General features: G+C 32.1%; 1 protein-coding gene across 1 annotated transcript; it reads right to left on the minus strand.

Moving 5' to 3' along the window:
* Positions 1-1,930, minus strand: LOC141331659 (E3 ubiquitin-protein ligase TRIM39-like). The gene is made up of 5 exons (XM_073836696.1): positions 1,670-1,930; positions 1,480-1,575; positions 1,161-1,394; positions 939-1,077; positions 1-615 (listed from the first exon to the last, which is right to left on the minus strand). Exons 1-5 carry the CDS (start codon positions 1,928-1,930, stop codon positions 65-67), a joined length of 1,281 nt encoding a protein of 426 aa, XP_073692797.1. The 3' UTR covers positions 1-64.
* Positions 1,931-21,684: the final 19,754 nt, after the last annotated feature.

A 21,684-nucleotide genomic window follows, 5' to 3' on the forward strand; every position in this document is an offset into this window, starting at 1 on the left:
TAGGGACATGAATATCATCAGCAAAATGGCTGCTTCACGAAATGTAAAAATTTGTAAAGTACATTCATTCATTGTAGATAACAGGTGAGATGATTACTGGGGAAGAATATTGACCTTTATCACCTTTACTAAATAGACAAAAATATAGATAGAGTTTCTCAGTGAAAGACTGACCAGTAAAAGAGCAGATATGAGATCTAGACTCCACGTCATAGAAGGAGACCAGACCCTCCTCATAATCCACAAACACCCCCACCTTCTGAGGCTTCACTCTCAGATACAGACAGACAGACGGACCAGCACAAGCCCAATATTCATTCCCATTCCTCAGAGCCACAGCCCAGAATCCATTCTGAGGACACACTGTGATCAGTCCCTTCCTGTTAATAGATTCTCTGGCCACTCCTAAATTCCAGTCAGTCTTTCCCCTCAGCTGCACTTCAAAATAAAATCTACCTGAGGAGAATCCCTCCATTCCCAGGACACCAGGATAGTAATCAAACCTCTCTGGATTGTTTGACAGCTTTTGTTGAATGTCTCCATGACGCACTTGTTTCCCATCATCAGACAGGTTGAGATTCGGATGAGCTGTATCAGGATCCAGAGTCACATCCACTGAGATAGAGAGATCAGAGCATATGAATCTTCACAGTACAAATATTCAAATGTTTAATAGTACAAGTATTTATGTTTAGCTGTCATATCTATATCTCTGAATGTGAGAGAAAAGTACAAATGACATTTTACCTGTATAATGTTGCATCACCCTCAACACTGTTGAGGCAAATGATAACAAAGCATCAACATCAACTGTATTATTGAATACATAAATGCAGCCTTTGTGAGCATTTATGACCTCTGCAGCCACAATAATTTCCTAGATATGGCATTATTGCTGTCAAAAGAAATGTTGTGTGCTGTATTTGATATTGACTTACCAGATTCATTGAGTTTCTCATCTAAAGTTTCCTGCAGCTGAGTCAGAGCTCTCCTCAGGGTCTCCACACTCACATCAGTGTTCATACTGATCTCAGACCAGTTCCTGGTCTCTGGAGGACTGTACAGGGATGGATCAATCTACAACAGGAGAGAGGAAAAATCCCTGAGCATGAGGAGTGTGAGTGTTGTCCTGTGATGTGAGCAGACAGAGAGACACTGACCTGTAGGAGCTGGAGGTGATCCTCAGTGTGTAAGAGATGATCCAACTCAGTGTTTCTCATATTGAGCTCAGTGATTTCCTGCTGCAGCTCTTCAATGAGCTCTTCATCCTGTTTCTCTGCTGCTTTCTGCTTCTCCTCCATCATCTCTAGCAGCTCAGCCTGACATCTCTCAATGGAGCGCATCAGATCACTAAACAGCTCAACACTGGTTGCTTTCTGTCCCTCTGTGCTTTTCTGAAAAATACGGTATTACCTTAAATAATCAGATTTTTTCAAAAATCAAAATATTATCTATTAAAAATATTCAATATCATCTCACTTTTCTGAGATCTGCTGAGTCTTTGATGTCTTGGATCTTCTTGATTCTGTTCTGAATCATCTGTTGCACATCTTTCTGGGTCTTTGTCATATGCGTCTGTAAACAATCGAGAACACACAGACACTAATACTTATTAGAATATTCGAAAGCTGATTTATAACTTATCTTTTATGTTGTTAGTAACTCGTGCCTTTTTCTCTTTACTCTCCTCCTCTAGAGGAACAATGTTGTGAGTCTTGTGGTCTCCATCAATGCAAAACACACAAACACACGTCTGATCATCTCTGCAGAACAGCTCCAGAGGTCTCTCATGTTTCTGACATATATAGTCATTTATATTCTCCACAGGGTCCATCAGTTTGTGTTTCTTTAAATGGACTCTCTGATGAAGATCCAGGTGAATTTTACAGTAAGAGGTCTGACACATCACACAGGACTTCAGGGCTTTCATCTTTGTTTCTTCACAGACATCACAGAGAACTTCAGATCTTCTGAGGCCAACATTTTGCACAAACTGGCTCGTGTTGTCAGTCAACACTTCCAGATCCACAGAACTTGGAGTTTCTTCATCTACAGTACCACTTGAGGATGTCAGAGCTGAAATGTAGATTATTTAATAAAAGTATATGTGACCCTGGACCACAAAACCAGTCTGAAGTAGCATGGGTATATTTGTAGCAATAGCCAAAAATACAGTGCCTTGCAAAAGTATTCATACCCCTTCATTTTTTTTTTCACATTTTGTTTTGTTGCAGCATTATGTTAAACTGCTTTAAATTAGTTTTTCTCCACATCAATTTACACTCCATACACCATAATAATGACAAAGCAAAAACCAGATTTTCAATTTTTACAAATCTATTAAAAATAAAACTGAAATAAGTACATTGCATAAGTATTCATACCCTTAACTCAGTACATAGTTGAAGCACCTTTACAGCCTCAAGTCTTTTTGGGTATGATGTGACAAGCTTTGCACATCTGCATTTGGCAATTATCTGCCATTCTTTGCCTCACCTTTTCACCTCTCAAGCTCTGTCAGCTTGGATGGGGGCTGGCAGACATTTTCTAGAGTCCTAATTGTTCCAATCGTCTTCCATTGTGGATAATGGAGCCTACATGCTTCTGTGAACCTTCAATGCAGCAGATTTTTTCTGAGCTCTTCCCTAGATCATTGCCTTAATGCAAGTCTGTCACTGAGCTCTACAGGCAGTTATCTTGACCTCAGGACCTGGTTTTTGCTCTGATATGCATTTTCAACTGTTAGACCTTTTCTTAGAGGTGTGTGCTTTTCTAAATCATACTCATTCAAATGAATTTGCCACAGTTTAACTCCACTCGAAGTGCAGTAACATCTAGAAGCAATATGAATGCTCCTGAGCTAAATTTCGAGTGTCCCAGAAAAGGGTATGAATACTTATGCAACAGGATCTTTTCAGTTTTTTATTTTTAATAAATTTGCACAAATGTTAAAAACATATTTTTTGTTTTGCCATTATAGAGTAGGGAGTGTAGATTGATGTGGGGAAAAAAGTGATTTAAAGTAGTTTAACATAAGGCAGCAACATAACAAAATGTGAAAAAAAAATGAAAGGGTATGAATAATTTCGCAAGGCACTGTATGTTGTATGGGTCAAAATTATCAATTTTTCTTTTATTCCAAAAATCATTAGGATAATAAGTAAAGATCATGTTCAATGAAGACATTTTGTACATTTCCAACTATAAATATATCAAAACCTTATTTTTGATTATTAATATGCATTGCTAAGAGCTTAATTTTATACAACTTTAAAGGCGATTTTCTCAATATTTAGATTTTTTTGCACCAAATAGTGTCCTATCCTAACAAATCACACATCAATAGAAAGCTTATTTATTCAGCTTTCATGTGATGTATAAATCCCAATTTCGAAAAAATTTCACTTATGACTGATTTTGTGGTCCCTGGTCACATATTTGTTACAGTACTGAACATACAATATTATTATGAAAGTAATATTATTAAGGAAAAAAGGTTAGTTTAGGACTACTACATTTTATATCACTGACAATATTCTAAGCAAACTAATTATTTTGATACACAAACTTCCCTTATATCACAATGGTTTCTATTTTATCATACACCATTTTTGTGCTTCTTTACTATACAAACATGGGCTAGATGAGCGTTTTGACTCACTAATGGTTCTAGCATCTCGTACATGATTTCCAAGATATTGCATCTGTAGTTTAAAAAAATATTGATTGTTTGATTGAGTTATACAGCAGAGAAAAACAACTATTATTACCTGCTGTATGCATTTATTAATTCACTAATTAATTTATGGGTTACTGACTTGGAGGCACCTCCAGACTCCATCTCCTGGTCTTTCCTGGTTTTGGGGATGTTGGTAAATACCCTGCCATTGCTCTTCTCTTCCTAAAAAAAGTCACAGCACTCATCTCATATCACTGCATGAAACTTACAGTGTAAAAATCTGAAGCACTCCATCTGTTCCTTAGCCGTACGATTTCTGCATTTTGCATTTAAATGTAAAATATTTGGTTTGTAAAAGTCTTCAAGTTGTTTAGTTAAATCAGTGCAATTGTGCTTCCGGCATTTATTTGCAGAGTTCGCAGGCTAACAGGTCTGACTTGTCCGGATCACTTCTTTCTTTTCTATAGCGTTCTCATAATCTGTGCCGGATTTCTTTTTTTGTCTCGTGGCATTTGTATAATGTTTAATAGGCAAGATCAGTCATACATGTTTAATGAAACTCTGTTTCCATCACATACCTGCTCACTTTTACTGTCCAAAATCATCTGGTTTTAAAAGACCATCCAGGTTGTTGAACATTAGTTTAGTTTCACTTTCACTGAAAACTGCAGAAATGTCATAACTCCTCCTATATTTTCTCCTGGATATGGAACAGATTGTTGTTAAAAGAATGTAAAGATTTAAATTAAACATACGTTAAGGTTAAATTAAGATAAAGGTATTATGTCAATTATTTTATTATTGTGACTCAGTCAATATTTAAAATGAGATAAAAGTATGTTACACATTAATCTTACACGTTAGGTTAGGGTTAATATATCAGTAAATAAAATTAGCCATTTACAGTCCAAGAACTCATATGCAACTTACAAAAGGTTCAAACTCTCATTGATGCTTCAGAAGGAAACACAATGCATTAAGCTATAACATTAGGCAAGGGAGTGAAAACATTTGGAATCTGAAGAATAGGTAAATGTAACTTATTTTGTCTTTTGGGAAACAACATATAGTATGTTCTCTTTGGGAAAGTAGCTTCTGTAGCTTCTGAAGAGCAGTACTAAATTAAAAAAATGTACACATCTTCATTCTGTTCAAAAGTTTACACCCCTTGCTCTTAATGCATCGTGTTTCCTTCTGAAGCATCAGTGAGTGTTTGAACCTTCTGTAATAGTTGCATATGAGTCCCACAGTTGTCCTCAGTTTGAAAAGATGAATCTCAAAATCATACAGCCATTGTTAGAAAGGGTTCAAATACACAAAAATGCTGGAAAACAAAAAAAATCTGTTGGACCTGAAGGATTTTTTTGAAGAACAGCAGGCAGTTTAACTGTTCAGCACAAACAAGGGACTCATTAACAATTATCACTAAAGAAACAAACAAACAAAAAACAGGAGTGGATCATTCAGGTAACAACAGAGTATTAAGAATCGAGTATGTAAACATTTGAACAGAGTAATTTTCATAAATTCAACTATATCCTGCTGAAAAAACCAGCATATGCTGGTTAGGTATGTTTTGGTGCTGGGATGCTGGTTTTAGCTGGTTTATGCTGGTCCTGTGCTGGTTCTTTTGCTGGTTAATGCTGGTCCTTTTCGGGTTTCTGCTGGTCCTTGACCAGCAACATAACCAGCATGAACCAACAAAGGACCAGCATTAACCAGCAAAGGACCAGCATGAACCAGCAAAGGACCAGCATAAACCAGCAAAGGACCAGCATGAACCAGCAAAGGACCAGCATAAACCAGCTAAAACCAGCATCCCAGCACCAAAACATAGCCTACCTAATCAGCATATGCTGTTTTTTCAGCAGGGTAATCTTTATTAGTGGACTGTTTGTAAACGTCTTTTATGTGAAATATCTTTTTCAGGTGAGTACTAAATAAAAAAAAATAGCATTTTGTACGATCCCTCTTATTTTGGTAAAATACTTTACATTTTGCAGGTTCTGCAAGGTGTATGTAAACTTCTGACTTCAACTGCATACAGTATGTTGTCACATCATTGGTCTCTAGATTAATTAACTAGTTTTGTTCTACATTAAGACTAAGCGTTGCCTCATTTTGACATTTTAGTTTTCTTAAAAAAGCATTTTTTAAATTTTAAAGCCAAAATTCTACTCACTTTATTTCTGTTTTTGAGATGAACGAATTGCTGAAAAGGCCATTTCTACAAAAATGCTCATGTGTGATGCCATATTCTCACCAGTAGGTGTCAGTGTAAATCCAAGATCACTGTCTCTGAACTCTATTTTCCTCCTTGCTTGATTTTTGGGCCCCCTGCACACAGATGGACTTTTTGCTCTATTAAAGGTGAAACACATTCATTAACAGTTATCTCCTTCTGTTTAATGTTTTATTTGAGCTTCATTTCTGTAAAGCTATGGAAAGGCTTTCATACCAGAAAGTACAGTTCACACATGAACACATTTTACAATATTACTAGAGGAAATTGTGATTCATTTTTTTTCAAATGGAGCAAAACTGTGCCATACTGTATCATTAAACGTCGAAATTGTGAATGAAACTGTTTCCTCTACAGCCAGTGAGGCCGCACCATATGCTCCAGTCCTTTAAAGCAGATTTTATTGTCCAACTGTTTAAATTCCAGCTCTTGTTCAAACGTTTGCTGGCCGCTGGTATGAATAGACCCATATGTCAGCTGACAATCCTCTTTCAGATGTTACTGAACAAATGCAGTGGAGATTTATAGAAGGCTATTGATATCAGCTTTCATTATTCCGTCTTTAAAATGATTAGGGAAGGAGAAAATAGCTCTTTCTTAAAGACAGAAGAATGTTTTTGCATAAGTTTGTCAAGTCCAATAAACCATATTTGAATGTATGCAGCCACACTGTTCTTGTAGAATTAAACGACTGTAAAGCAGAAGTAAGGACCCCGCAGTGCATCTGGATCTGCCCATGCAATGAATGAATTTTCCCTGCTGATTTTTTAACTTTAAGCCTCCCTCTGAAAAGCTGCTCTTTTTCTATTATTGAGCTTAAACCAATCTCGTCGAGGAGAAGGAAGAATGACAAAATGCGTCATGAATGAATCCACATCCCCCTCGCAGCTTAAGACAAAAGCCTTCGATCTTGCTGTCCTGTCGGTAACAGGGCGACCGCGGAGAGCTCTGGAGATGCCGGCGGAGTATAGTCTGTTAATTACCACTGAGTGGAATCAAAATGGCTTCCTATTGTCCCGTCTTGGTGGGGGTTTGTGGCAGCCTGCGGAGGGGAGATGGCTTTGTGTAGGCCGCTGTCATACACACATGTTGAGTCATTGTGGCTTGACTTCGATCGGATGAACGTATGTAGGAAATGCGATTGAGGCCATGCTGAGGTTCAGGGGAGGGTTGTCATTCACAGTGTCATTAAAAACACTTTTTAAAGCCATACTGTTAAATGTCAAAACAGCTTGATATGTGGACTTGGATTCTTCAAGTCATACATTTGACTTGTAATTCTAACTCAGCAAAACCAGATCTTTAACTGCACCTCGCAATCAATAACCTTAAGAAAAAGAAAGCTGCACGGGCTAGTTAAGGATATGTAAGTGTATTAAACTTTCTCTGTCTTTTGACTGAAGGCTTTCTTTACAGGTGGCACAATGTAAAAGGTTATATAAAGCATGTAGTGCCAGTAGTAGTGAGTAAAATAAAAAAAAGAAGAAGAAAAAAGGAAAAAAGAAAGAAAGAAGACTGTTAAATTAAAAACAAACAAATGAAGAATGAATAAATACATAAATCAGTGAATGAATGAGTGAATGAATAAATAAGCATATAATTATTAATAATGAATCATTAAATAAGACTTGATAAACAAATCAATCAAAAATAAATAAATAAATGGAAAAGTAAGCTTATTGAATCTAAATGTTTTGTTGTTGACCATTTAAAACTAGAATTTCAATTAGAACTAGACTATAAGCTAAAATTATTTAAATCACAGAATAAATAAATAGATGATGAATGAATGAATAAATAAGACTTAATCAAAAATGAATGACTAAATAAATGAATGCATTAATACAAATATAAACAAAATGGAATTTAAAACTGGAAAAAAAACTGAATGTAAATTAATTTTTAAATTGTAAATATTAAAATTAAACCTTAAATTTTTAAACACAACAGAATAAATAAATGAAAAAGGAAGCGTATTGATTTTAAATGTTTTGTTGTTGACAATTTAAAACTTTTATTTAACTTTTTTTTAATTAAAAAAAAAATATATATTTAAAAATTAGAATTACATTTTTAAATTAAATTCCAAATTTGTAAAAACTAGAATGTAAACAAAAATGTATTTAAATCACAACAGAATAAATAAATAAATAAGACTTAAACAAACAAACAAAAAGAATGAATGAATGAATAAATAAAGAAATAAGTGAGTGGATGAATGAATAAATAAGCATATAAGTAAAGAATTAATGATTAAATAAGACCTAATAAACAAACACATTAACTAAAAATAAATAAATAAATAAATACAGTAAGTAAGCTTATTGATTCTAAATGTTTTTTGCTGACCATTTAAAACTTGAATTTAAATTAATTTTTACATTTTAAAAACTAGAATTAAATTTTTTATTAAATTTTTATTTTTTAAAAACTAGACTATAAGCTAAAATTATTTAAATCACAGAATAAATAAATAGACAATGAATGAATGAATGAATTAATTAATTAATAAGAATTAATCAAAAATGAATGAATGACTAAATAAATTAATGAATAAAAATGAATGCATGAATACAAATATAAATAAAATACACAAAATAAATAAGACTTAAACAAACAAAAATAAATAAATAAATGAAAAAGCTTAAGCTTATTGATTTTAAATGTTTTGTTGTTGACTATTTAAAATTGGAATTTAAATTCATTTTTAAATTGTAAATATCAGAATTAAATCTTAATTTTTTTAAACACAACAGAATATATAAATGGAAAAGTAAGCTTATTAATTTGAAATGTTTTGTTGTTGACAATTTAAAACTTATTAACTTCATTCTTTAAAATTAGAATTACATTTTTAAATTAATGAATGTAAACAAAAATGTATTTAAGTCACAACAGAATAAATAAATAAATAAATAAATAAATAATACTTAAACAAACAGAATGAATGAATGATGAATAAATAAATAAATGATTAAATAAATGAGTGAAGGAATAAATAAGCATATAAATAAAGAATGAATGATTAAATAATACTTAATAAACAAACAAATTAATAAATGGAAATGTAAGCTTATTGATTTGAAATGTTTTGTTGTTGTTGACAATATAAACCTATTTAAATAAATGTTTACATTTTAATAATTATAATAACATTTTTAAAAACTAGAATGTAAACTAAAATGCATTTAAATCACAACAGAATGAATGAATGAATAAATAAATAAATAAATAAATAAATAAATAAAATGGAAAAGTAGGTCTACAGGTAAATTTAATTTGGTCACTCTTTTGCTTCACTGACAGCAGCACTTGAAAACCAAACCTAGAAATGTCTATGCTATAACGTGTTTAAAATGTTTCAAAACCCTAAAATCTTGTGTACTTCTTAGATTTGAAATATGACATCCAATGTAGACTTTTTATGGAAAAAGTATTAATAGCCTCCAAATGATTTAGAGGTTGTTTAAACCAAGTTGTTTAATTTAAAAAATGGATGTCTAATCCAGAATCCACAGAACCAGGAGGCCTAATGCAGTGCAATATGTCCCATATCCTGGCCAATTGAAACCTACCCACTGACACAGAGGGCTTAGCCAGCAGAGGCACTGACTCTTGAGTGTGATGCTAATGATGGCCATTAATGGAGCCTGACAGCACAATCTGCTCCTCATTGTAGCACCTTTGCAGGATCTGCAGCTTGCAAGAGGAGGCGGGCGGACGGCTCGGGACGTCAGGACGAATCAAGTGGCAAGTGGTTGCGCGGGGACGGGGAGGTTTCAAGAACAGAACCGGGGAGCTGCCACAGAGGGACTGCGGATTGCAGGCCGGTCCCAGCTGATCCCCGGGTGAGGATTAGCTTAATTAGACCTCAATACCCTTTACAGTCAAAAGCAACTGTCAGTGACTGTCAAAAAAGGACTGTCCAATAATGTGGGCTTAATTCTTCAGTGGTCCCAGAGGTACAGGAATCACAGGCTTCACAATCCCAGAGCTGAACAGGAGTGACATCATTAGACTTGACTCTTTGCCTTGTTATATTTTATATTTGCATGTCAGATAATCTTTACGGTGGCTGGCCTAATGCCCTGTCACCCATTTCAGATCAAGATCTATTAATGATTTTAATACATTTGTCAATTTTTTTATTATTATTATTATTATTATTAGGCAGTATTTTGAATCATATTTTGACATTATGAGTAAGAATAAACAGAACAGAAAAGGTAGTAAAGAGTGTTTTGTATTATTAATTGTATTAATTTTGTACAATGTTTAATTGATGTTATTTTAATAATATATATATATATATATATATATATATATATATATATATGTGTGTGTGTGTGTAGATAAAGAATGAATTATATTATTATTATAATTATAAATAAATAAATAAATGTCTTTGCTTATAATATATTATAATAAATGTATGTATATTTAATTAATATAATTACATACTATTTAAAAATTCTAATAATGCTTGCAATTACAAAAATAAAATAAAATGTTATTTTATATATATATATATATATATATATATATATATACACACACACACACACACACACACACACACACACACTACAATTTAAATTAATTTTCAAATTAAAATTATTTTGAATGAAATTTTAAATAAAAATTAACATTTTCAAAAACTAGACAGTAAACTAAAATTATTTAAATTACAACAGAATAAATAAATAATGAATGAACAAATAAGACTTAAAAAAACAAAAATGAATGAATGACTAAATAAATAAATAAGACTGTTAAACAAACAAAAAAAGATTAATGAATGAAATAATAAGACTTAATCAAAAATTAATTAATTACTAAATAAACAAATAAACAAACAAACAAACAAATGAATAAAAACATGATCGAATGAATAAAATATAAATAAAATACATAAAGAATAAATTAATAAATAAGACAAACAAACAATTAAAAATGAATGAATCAATGAATAAATAAACAAATTAATTAATTAATTAATGAAACTGAATGAATTAATAAATACATAAATAAAATAAATAAAAAATAAATGAATAAAAAGGCTTATTGAAAATTAATGAATAAATGAATGAGTACATAAATAAATTCCTTTGCTTATAATATATTATAATAAATTTGTGTATATTTACTTATAATATATTATTATTATTATTATTTAAATATGACCTAATTTATAGAATGTATATATTTATATACTATTTTTTAATTGTAATGCTTGTAAATAAAAAATTATAATTATAATATAATTATAATATAATATAATATAATTATGTACACTAAAATTTTAATTCACTTTTAAATGAAAAAAATTTGAATTAACTTTTAAATAAAATTTTACATTTTTAAAAACTAGACTGTAAACTAAAATTATTTAACAGAATAAATAAATAATGAATAAATAAAATTTAAACAAACAAAAAATGAATTAATGACTAAATAAATAAGCAAAAAACAAATAAATAAATGATGAATGAATGAAAGAAAGAATAAGACGAATAATCAAAAATGAATTTACATTTAGACATTTAGCAGACACTTTTATCCAAAGCGAATGACTAAATAAACGAATGACTAAATACATAAATAAACAAACAAACACATAAATGAATAAATAACCAAATGAATGAATGAAAACATGAATGAATGAATGAATAAAAATATAAATACATAAAGAATAATGTAATAAATAAGACAAAAAACAATTAAAAATGAATGAATTAATGAATAAATAAACTAATTAATTAATTAATTAATGAAATTAATAATTAATTATATATATACGCCTTTTTTATTCATTTATTTTTCATTAATTATATATATATATATATATATATATATATATATATGTGTGTGTGTGTGTGTGTGTGTGTGTGATTATAATATATTATAATAAATTTGTGTATATTTACTTCTAATATATTATTATTATTACAGTATTATTATTTAAATATGACCTAATTTATACAATTTATATATTCCTAAACTATTTAAACATTTTTAATATTGCTTGTAAATAAAAATGATTAATAATTATAATATAATTGAATATACAATATATATATATATATATATATATATATATATATATATATATATATATATATATATATATATATATATATAGCATAGTATATTATTATTATAATAACACACACACTCACACACAAATTATTATTACATAAATTACACATATATAGTACAGTTTCATATAGTTATATAGAAGTATATTGCATATATAATCGATCTCCAATAGTATATAAATTAGTTAATATTTCTTATTGCAAGCATTATTAGAATTTTATATTACAAGTAATGTATGGTGAACTATATATAGATAAAATGTCCTATTCCCCATGTACAGTATTTATCCTTATTCATTATCCTTATTCATCCATTTTTAATGTGGACATCATGTTTGTAAATAAACTCCAATATTCTTAATATGTTGTATTAATATGTAATATTTGCAGTTTTTGTCTTAATTGCATAACTAAACAACTTCATGATTACTTGTTAAACAGGCACCTTGGTCTATAGGACCGAGTCTCTCTGCTGGCAGAGTGGCCGATCCAGGCTTAGTATCAGTGCAGCTCAGCTCGGCTTTGTGGCCCAAATGCCATCAGCTAAGCTGGTCTCAGACCTGCTTTGACCAGGCTTCCTGCCAACTCATCCAAAACAATAGCGTAATTAAATGAGCAAACAGATTAGAGCGGCCTGACACAGAGGGAGATGGGAGCGTAGATGAGGCCTCTGCCAGGCCACAGCAGGTTCAGCTAATACTTGGAAATGCATTAACACATCTGTCCGGCATGCTGTGTTAAGCACAGTTAGCTTACAATGGGAGGAGAGGGTGAAGTGTATTACAGCGCAGGGCTGGCCAAGTTTTCTTGTAGGGCCGGCTTCATCAACTGAATTTACACTGAGTTATTTTCTGCTGTGGGGGAGGTACTGATGTTTGTCTGAAAGAAATTTTTCACATTTTCCACTGTTAATTAATAGGAAAAAAGTACAAATCTTGTCCCTGGGCAAGTGCCTTTTTTCTGAGAGTGTACTGAGAAAAATATATAAATATAAAGGCTGCTGTTATTCTTGGATGAATCCGTATCCAGTCGTAGTTAAGGATAGCATTTGTTGGTTCATAATTAGTAACACCTTTAATAATCATTAGTATGTGATGAATTAAGTATTAATTTAGGCATTAGTACATGATTATGTATATTGTGTATTAAAGAATAAGAAAAAAAATAATTAATGACCAAATAAATAAATAAGACTGTTAAACAAAAAAAACAAAAACAAATAAATAAATGATGAATTAATAAATGAATAAGACGTAATCAAAAATAAATTAATGACTAAATAAGCAAATAAATAAATGAATAAAACAAATGAATGAATGAAAACATGAATGAATGAATAAAAATATAAAAAATACATAAAGAATAAATTAATAAATAAGACAAACAAACAATTAAAAATGAATGAATACATAAATAAACAAATAAATTCATTAATGAAAAATAAATGAATTAATAAATAGATAAATAAAATACATAAAGAATAAATGAATAAATAAACAATCAATACAGAAATTCCTTTGCTTATAATATATTATAATAAATTATATTGTATTGTAATTATAAATGTATATTTACTTGTAATATATTATTATTATTATTTAAATACTGAGAAAATATAAATAGCTAAGATATATAATATAAATAAAATTAGTATATATACTACCATTCAAAAGTTTTTAATGTTTTTTAAGAAACAAGCCGGCATTTATTTGATCCAAAGTACAGCACAAATAGTACAATTTTGAAATATTTTTACTATTTAAAATAACTGTTTTCTATTTGAATATATTTTAAAATTTAATTTATTCCTGTGATTTCAAAGCTGAATTTTTAGCATCTTTATTCTAGTCACATGATTCTTCAGAAATCATTCTAATATTCTGATTTGCTTCTCAAAAAACTATTATTATTACAGTGAAAACAGCTAAGTAGAATTTTTTTTACGTTTCTTTGATGAATAGAAAATTCAGAAGCATTTATCTGAAATAGAAATCTTTTGTAACATTATAAATGTCATTATCATCACTTTTGATCAATTTAAAGGATCCCCAGTTCCCACAATTATATGCTAAGCTTTTGAATGACACTGAAGACTGGAATAATGATGCTGAAAATTTAGCTTTGATCACAGGAATAAATTACATTTTAAAATATATTCAGATAAAAAAGCAGTTTCTTATAACAAATATATTAACAATTTAAAAAATGTATAATTTAGAAATTATACTTTTTATTATTAATTATAAATAATTCTATATATATTTTTCATATACAGTACATTATAAATAAATAAATGAACAAAATACTATAGAAAAAATATAGTGAAATATAATGCAAATATTAAAACGTTCATACATCAAGAGGGACAAAATAAGACGCAAAACCAAACCCTACTTCTAGTAAATTTAAACAGAAAGTAATACATATGCATAGCATGCAAATGCATCACATAGGATATCCCACTGACATAATCTACATCAGTAATGAGGGAATGAATACTCAGTACCCAAAATAAGCCATTTGTTAAAGACTCACCATCTAAGATGCATTAAAAATAAAGGATATGTCACTGTTGCATCCCAGCAAAAGCTGTCTATGATTCTTTGGAGAAAAGTTATTGATGTTACAACAGATCTTTGGTTTTGTTACCAGAGGAAAAATAAAACGTCCCATAAGCTCTCAGAATGTTACAAAAGCTATCACTGCGGCAGTAGTTTATTGCACTCCATTTGCCCCTAAAACGGCATATTAGTACCTTAAAGGCACATTGAAGAGTACATATCAGTATCTTAATTATACATAACACCTTTTTAAAGGGTACCAGTAAATAGATACTTTTTACATGACCTTTACAAATTAAAAAATTTTCTTCAATGTAATCAGGTTCTAAAATACAATGAAAACTTGGTTTTAAAAATACAACACAGTCTCAGCAATTACTCTTTTACAGTTACAAACTGGTTGCACATTCATATGAATTTCTATGAACTCACCAGTACATTTTTTTGTACTCATGGGGACGTTTTACCTACAAATCTACACTGCCATTTAAAAGTTTGGGATCAGTAAAATTTTTAAAGTTTTACAAAAGTAGTCTCTTATGCTCTTCAAAGTTCCGTTTATTTGATCAAAAATACAGAAAAAGTAATATTATGAAATATGATTGCAATTTTAAATAAGTTTTCTATTTTAATATACTTTAAAGTATTTCATTTTGTGATGCAAAGCTGAATTTTCAGCATCATTACTCCAGTCCTAAGTGTCACATGATCCTTCAGAAATCATTGTAATATGCTGATTATTATGAATGTTGGAAACGGTTGTGCTGCTTAATATATATTTTTTTTAATGTGATACTTTTTTCAGGATTCTTTGATTAATAAATTGTTAAAAAGAACATAATTCATTCAAAAACAGAAATCCTTTCTAACAATTTAAGTCTTTACTATCACTTTTTTGATCAATATAACGCTTCATTATAAAATGATTAAAAGTATTAATGAAGAAAGAAAAAATCTACTGTCCCTAAACTTTGAACGGTAGTGTATATTGTTAGAAAAGATTTCTATTTTAAATAAATGTTGTTCTTTTCAACATTTTTTTTCATCAAAGAATCCTAAAGTATCAAAGGTTCCAAAAAATATTAAGCAGCACAACTGTTTTCAACACTGATAATAAATCAGCAAATTAGACTTATTTCTGAAGGATCATTTGACACTGAAGACTAGAGTAATAGTGCTAAAAATTCAGCTTTGCATCACAGGAATAAATTATATTTTAAAGTATATTAAAAGTATGTTAAAAGTATTAAAAGCCCTATTTTAAATTGCAACAATACTTCAGAATATTTCTGTTTTTTCTGTATCTTTAATCATATAAATGCAGCCTTGATGAGCAGAAAAGATTTTTTTTTTAAACATTCCCAGATTTTCCCAGTGAAAAAGTAAGCACTGAGCCTTTTGTTTTCTATGAAATACTATAATAAGTGAAAGCTTCTTAGGGGATATCTATGTTTGATTTAGGTTTTCTCCATCAGTCCTGTTTGCAGACTTCAAATCTCCCTTTTGTCGTACGTCTGGACTGTCCTAATGACTTCTTTGAACTGCCGATGTTCTCTGAGGTACAGCTTTGTTTGCAACTCAACCTCTCGTCTGGAAACACGCTAAGTCGCTAACCTCTACACTCTTTCCCACATTGATTTGAGTGAGAGTTTCTTAGTTTTACTTCATACAAAACATAAGTGCTATTGCTTATTCATCAGATATTCTGCCAGAATTCACGCTAAACAAACTTCACAAGCAGTTAAGAAACGGGATTTTATTCAGCAAAAGGTGGAATCAGCATCTCACAGGTCTTGCATTGGCCTCTCAGCAAGACTTTGGCTTTAAGAGCCTCATTAAGATGATCCAAAGTAGCCGAGAGTGTGGACTCTGAACCAAGCAGAGGATCATATCAGACCCACCACAGCATTGAGATTTCTCCCTGCCAAAGAGCAAACACAACTACAAATGGCCAGGCTGCTAGCACAATGCCACTGTGAAAGGAACCAAATTAGCTGGAGGCTAACAACAATTTACCAACACCTGTATTAGTGTGCTAGCACTGCAGGGAGCTGAGCTGAACAAGCGCTAATCCCTATAAACCCAACAGTACTCCTCCTACCAAATCAGCATTTGCATATTCTCCATTTATTGGTTGATGAGGAACCCAGCGCCAAAGGTTTGCAGGGATTGGGATCGTTTCATTCCTCCACACTCTCACTCTCGCTGCCTGGGTGGTTCCATGATTATCTCCAGGCCGTGTTAGTGAGAGCGAGGGCCGTGTGTGTGTTAGAGATTAGCAGGCATTAGAAGATTCTCTAACCCCCATGACTGAACCTAATTGGAGAGGTGGAGAAGATGGGCAAGTCATTAGGCCCGAGATGTTTGCTTAGGAGTAGACCGACTGTGATGTTCAGTCTCACGATGGTTTCTGTTCTCCGTTTCTTTTCAGAACGGATGATAGAGAGATGCCGCGACAAGAATGGGATGGAAACTTTTTTTACAAATCTTATTCGGATGAATACGAATCAGATGAATAGAGGAAGATGTTGAGCTGCTAGGGGGGAAAATGAGGCCACTTGGTCTATTTGGATGATGGACGAAAATAGGTGAATGTGGTATACACATTTGAACATTTAGCGTATAAGCCAAAAGTTGGAATAAAAGTTGGAATAAATGTGTCACAATTGCAAGTTTTAAAGTACAGTGCTGCTGGAAAGTTTGTGAACCCTTTAGAATTTTCTATATTTCTGCATAAATATGCCCCAAAACATTATCAGATTGTCAGATACAAAGAAAATATTATTTTTCTCACTGGATTTTCTTTGTCTACTTTCCAGACTTACAGTGCCCTCCACTAATATTGGCACCCTTGGTAAATAAGAGCAACGGTGACTGTGAAAATAAATCTGCATTGTTTATCCTTTAGATCTTTCGAAAAATTCACAAAATTCTAACCTTTCCTTTAAGTAAAACGATGGAAACTGAGGGAGAAATCTCATTATGAAATAAATGTTTTTCTCTAGTTCAAATTTATAGTGCCAAATTCCCTTAATCATCCATAGGAGTAAAACCAAAGAATGTAGTTCTGATGGGCAGAACAAGTTTGTTGAGCTTCACAAAATAAAAAGTGGCTGTAAGAAAACATTCCCACCATCAGGGCAATAATTAAGAGGTTCCAATTAACTAAAGATGTTACAAATCTGCCTAAAAGAGAATGTGTGTCTATATCATCCTAATGCAGGCTGAGGAGGAGAGTTTGAGTGGCCAAAGACTCTCCAAGAATCACAGCTGGAGAACTGCAGAGAATTGCTGAGTCTTGGGGTCAGAAACCCTAAAATAAAATTATCAAACAGTCCCTACATCACCACATGTTGTTTAAGAGGGTTTCAAGAAAAATCCTCCTGGCTCATCCAAAAACAAATTCCAGCATATTCACTTGTCAGACATGATTGGAACTTCAAACAGGACTGGCTTCTATGGTCAGATGAAGCTAAATATGAGCTTTTTGGCAGCTAACCCTCCAGATGGTTTTGGTGAAGACAGGGATAAAAAAAAAAAAAAAGTACCCCATGTCCACGCTTAAAAATACTGCAAGGTCTTTAATGTTGTGGGCCTATTTTTCTGCCGGAGGTCCTGGAAATCTTGTTTAGATACATGGCTTCATGGATTCTATCAAATACCAGCAGATAAAAAATCAAAACCTGACTGCCTCTGTTGGGAATCTTATAATGGGCCATGGTTGCATCTTCCAGCAGGACGATGATCCAAAACAAACATAAAAATCAACACAAAATTGTGTCGCTGAGCACAGAATGAAGCTTCTACCATGGCCATCCCAGTTCCCTGACCTGAACCCTATATAGAAACTGAAGAGAAGCACCACCAACATGAAGCTGGTTCTCCAAACTCATTAGACATTGTTGGAGAAAACTCAGAACTGTTATCTTGGGAAAAGGATGTTGCAATAATTGGGTGCCAATAATAGTGGCCAACGTGAACTAGAGAAAAACATTTATTTCATAATGAGATTTCACCCCTAGGTTCTATTGTTTTACTTCAATGACAGGTTAGAATTTGTGATTTTTTTGAATAAAAGATCAAAAGAATAAATAATGCAGATTTATTTTCACATCCATCTTTGCTCATATTTACCAAGGGTGCCAATATTAGTGGAGGGCACTGTAAATGCTGATCAGTTAACATGCAGAACCACTTAAACTCCTATGAACTGCTTGCTTAGGTCCTTTCACAACATTTTAATTGGATTAAGGTCTGGACATTGACTCAGCCATTCCAAAACATTAACTTTGCTCTTCTTTAAACATTCTTTGGTAGAATGACTTGTGTGCTTGGAGTTGTTGTCTTGCTGCATGACCCACGTTCTTTTGAGACTCTGTTCTTAAACAGATGACAGATGTCCTGACGTTTTCTTTTTAAATTTGCTGGTATAATTCAGAATTCATTGTTTCGTCAATGATGGCAGGCTGTTCTGGCCAAGAAGCAGCAAAACAGGCCCAAGCCATGATACTACCACCACCATGTTTTACAGATGAGACAAGATTCTTAAACTGGAATGCAGTGCTTCTCAATTAAACCAATAAGTTATATTTTAGTTTCATCCATCCATTAAACCTTTCTCCAATAGTCCTCTGGCTTGACCACATTACCTTTAGAAAGCAATTTTCTTTTTGAAGAACAGTGGCTTTCTTCTTGCAACTTTGCCATGCACACTATGGTTGCTCAGTGTTCCCCTGATGGTGGGCTCATGAACATTAACAATAATGTGAGAAAGGCCTTTAGTTGCTTAGAAGTAACCCTGGGAACTTTTGCAACCTCACAGACTATTACACATTCTGCTTTGGAGTGACCTTTGTTGGTCGACCACTTCCTGAGAAGGTAACAGTGGTCTTGAATTTCCTCCATTTGTACACATTCTGACTGTAGATTTGTAGAGTTCAAACTCTTTAGAGATTGTTTTGTAACCTTTTCTAACCTGATAAGCAACATCAGCTCTTTTCCAAGGTCCTCAGTAATCCCTTTTCTTCGTGACATGATTCGCTTTCACAAACATGATAGAGCCCTGTTCTTTGAATAAGAGTCACATACTGACATTTGATAGTCATTGCACTGACTGAAAACATCTGCACAGATGGACTCAAATTTCACCTTTAAATTAACTGCTAATCCAAGAGATTCACATACTTTTGTAACGCACAGATATGTAACACTGGATAATTTTTCTCAATAAATTAATGACAAAGAAAATATTTTTCTCTCACTTGTTTGATTTGGTTCTCTTTGTCTACTTTCAGGACTTGTATGAAAATCTGATGATGTTTTGGGTCATATTTATGCAGAAATGTAGAAAATTCTAAAGGGTTCACAAACTTTCAAGCTGCACTGTATAAAAAAAGTCACAATTCTGACTTTTTTTCTTGCAAATTCTGACTTTATTTTTCACAATTGTGAGTTTATGTCTCGCAATTCTGACATTTTTCTTACAATTCTGAATTGTTTTTCAGAATTGCCAAATAAAAGCTTGCAATTAAGAATTTTTCTCACAAATAGAGTTTTGTATATCACAAAATTCTTACTATTTTCTCGCCAAAGTTTGTGAGTTTGTACCTCACAATTCTGACTTTATTTCTCACAATTCTGACTTTTTTCTTGCAATTCTGACTTTTTTTCTCACAATTACGTGATATAACCTCACAGTTGTGAGAAATAGTCAGAATAAGTCAGAATTGCAAAATATAAACCTGCATTTGCGAAAAAAAAAAGTCGAATTAGGAGTTTTATCTCACCATTTTGATTTTGTTTCTTACAATAGTGAGATATAAACTCGGAATTACGAGATACAAACTCAAATTTGCTTAAAAAACATCCGAATTTCAAGCTTTTTTCTTGCAATTCTGACTTTTTTCTCAGAACTGCATGATATAAATGCACAATTGCGAGTTATTAAGTTAAAAAAGACTGACATATTCTATTCACAATTGCATGCTATAAAGTCCGAACTGCAAAATATAAACTCAAAATAAAATAAAAATAAAAAACGTTTCTGAATTTATATCTCACAATTCTGACTTTATTTTGAGTTTATGTCTAGCAATTCTGACTTTATAACTCACAATTGTGAGTTTATATCACACAACTCTGATTTTATACCTCGCAACTGTGAGAAAAAAAGTCAGAATTACGAGATAAAAAGTAGCAATTACCTTTTTTACCCATTTTTTGTTTAGTATCAGTAAAATAGCTTCCATAGAATGGGGACTGGGATTGTCAAGAGCCAAAAACCACCATAAAACCATCATCAAAGTAGTAGATATGCACTAAATTTCACATGACTTGAAAACTTGATGATGCTTTTATGCAAGATATGACAGCATTTATGTGTTCTAGATGTGCGAGTAAGATCAAGGTTTCCCTTGTATCATCTGGACATTGATATGTTGCCATCTATTACAAGTAAAACAGCAAAATTGGTCTGTCCTCATGCTTTCATCTCTCATGTTCTGTCTGCAGTGTTGACATCAGTGTCCCAAACCTTGAGCCACTGCTGGCAAGATCTCCATCCTCACGGGAGCTCAGAGGGCCTGACAGTGTGGTTTAGTCTGATTTTGATTTTAAGTGAGCATCAGATCAGATGTCGATGCCTATTCCCACAGGCTGCAACCCTGTCAGATACCCCTCTGTGCCAATTAGTCAAGAGAAAGGACGAAAGACAACGACAGGCATAGGAGGGGGAGTGGGGAAAGAAGCTGCACTGCTGGGGCACTAAGCCCCACTGGTGCAGGGGCTAATGGCTAATCAGAGAGGGACTTATTCTCCTCATAGTGGCTGGAATTGCTAAGTCCTTTTGGGGATAGCTGTCCTGGGAGACCAAAGTGTGGAACATGGTGAGATGCTAAATGGTGGCTGTTGAATTAGATATTAGTCTGATCTTGGGAGAGATTGACCAGAGTTTTGACAGGACTAGTAAACATGTTGTGTACTTTATAATTAAAACTAAAAATGTTGTTGCATATTGTATGTTTTTAATTTCTTAGAAGGTTCCACGTGATTTTTTTAAATAAAATTTAATTTAATTTTTAATTAAATTTAATTTAAAGAATGTTT

The sequence above is a fragment of the Garra rufa genome, chromosome 3 (assembly GCF_049309525.1).
Source record: "Garra rufa chromosome 3, GarRuf1.0, whole genome shotgun sequence".
NCBI classification, from domain to species: Eukaryota; Metazoa; Chordata; class Actinopteri; order Cypriniformes; family Cyprinidae; genus Garra; species Garra rufa.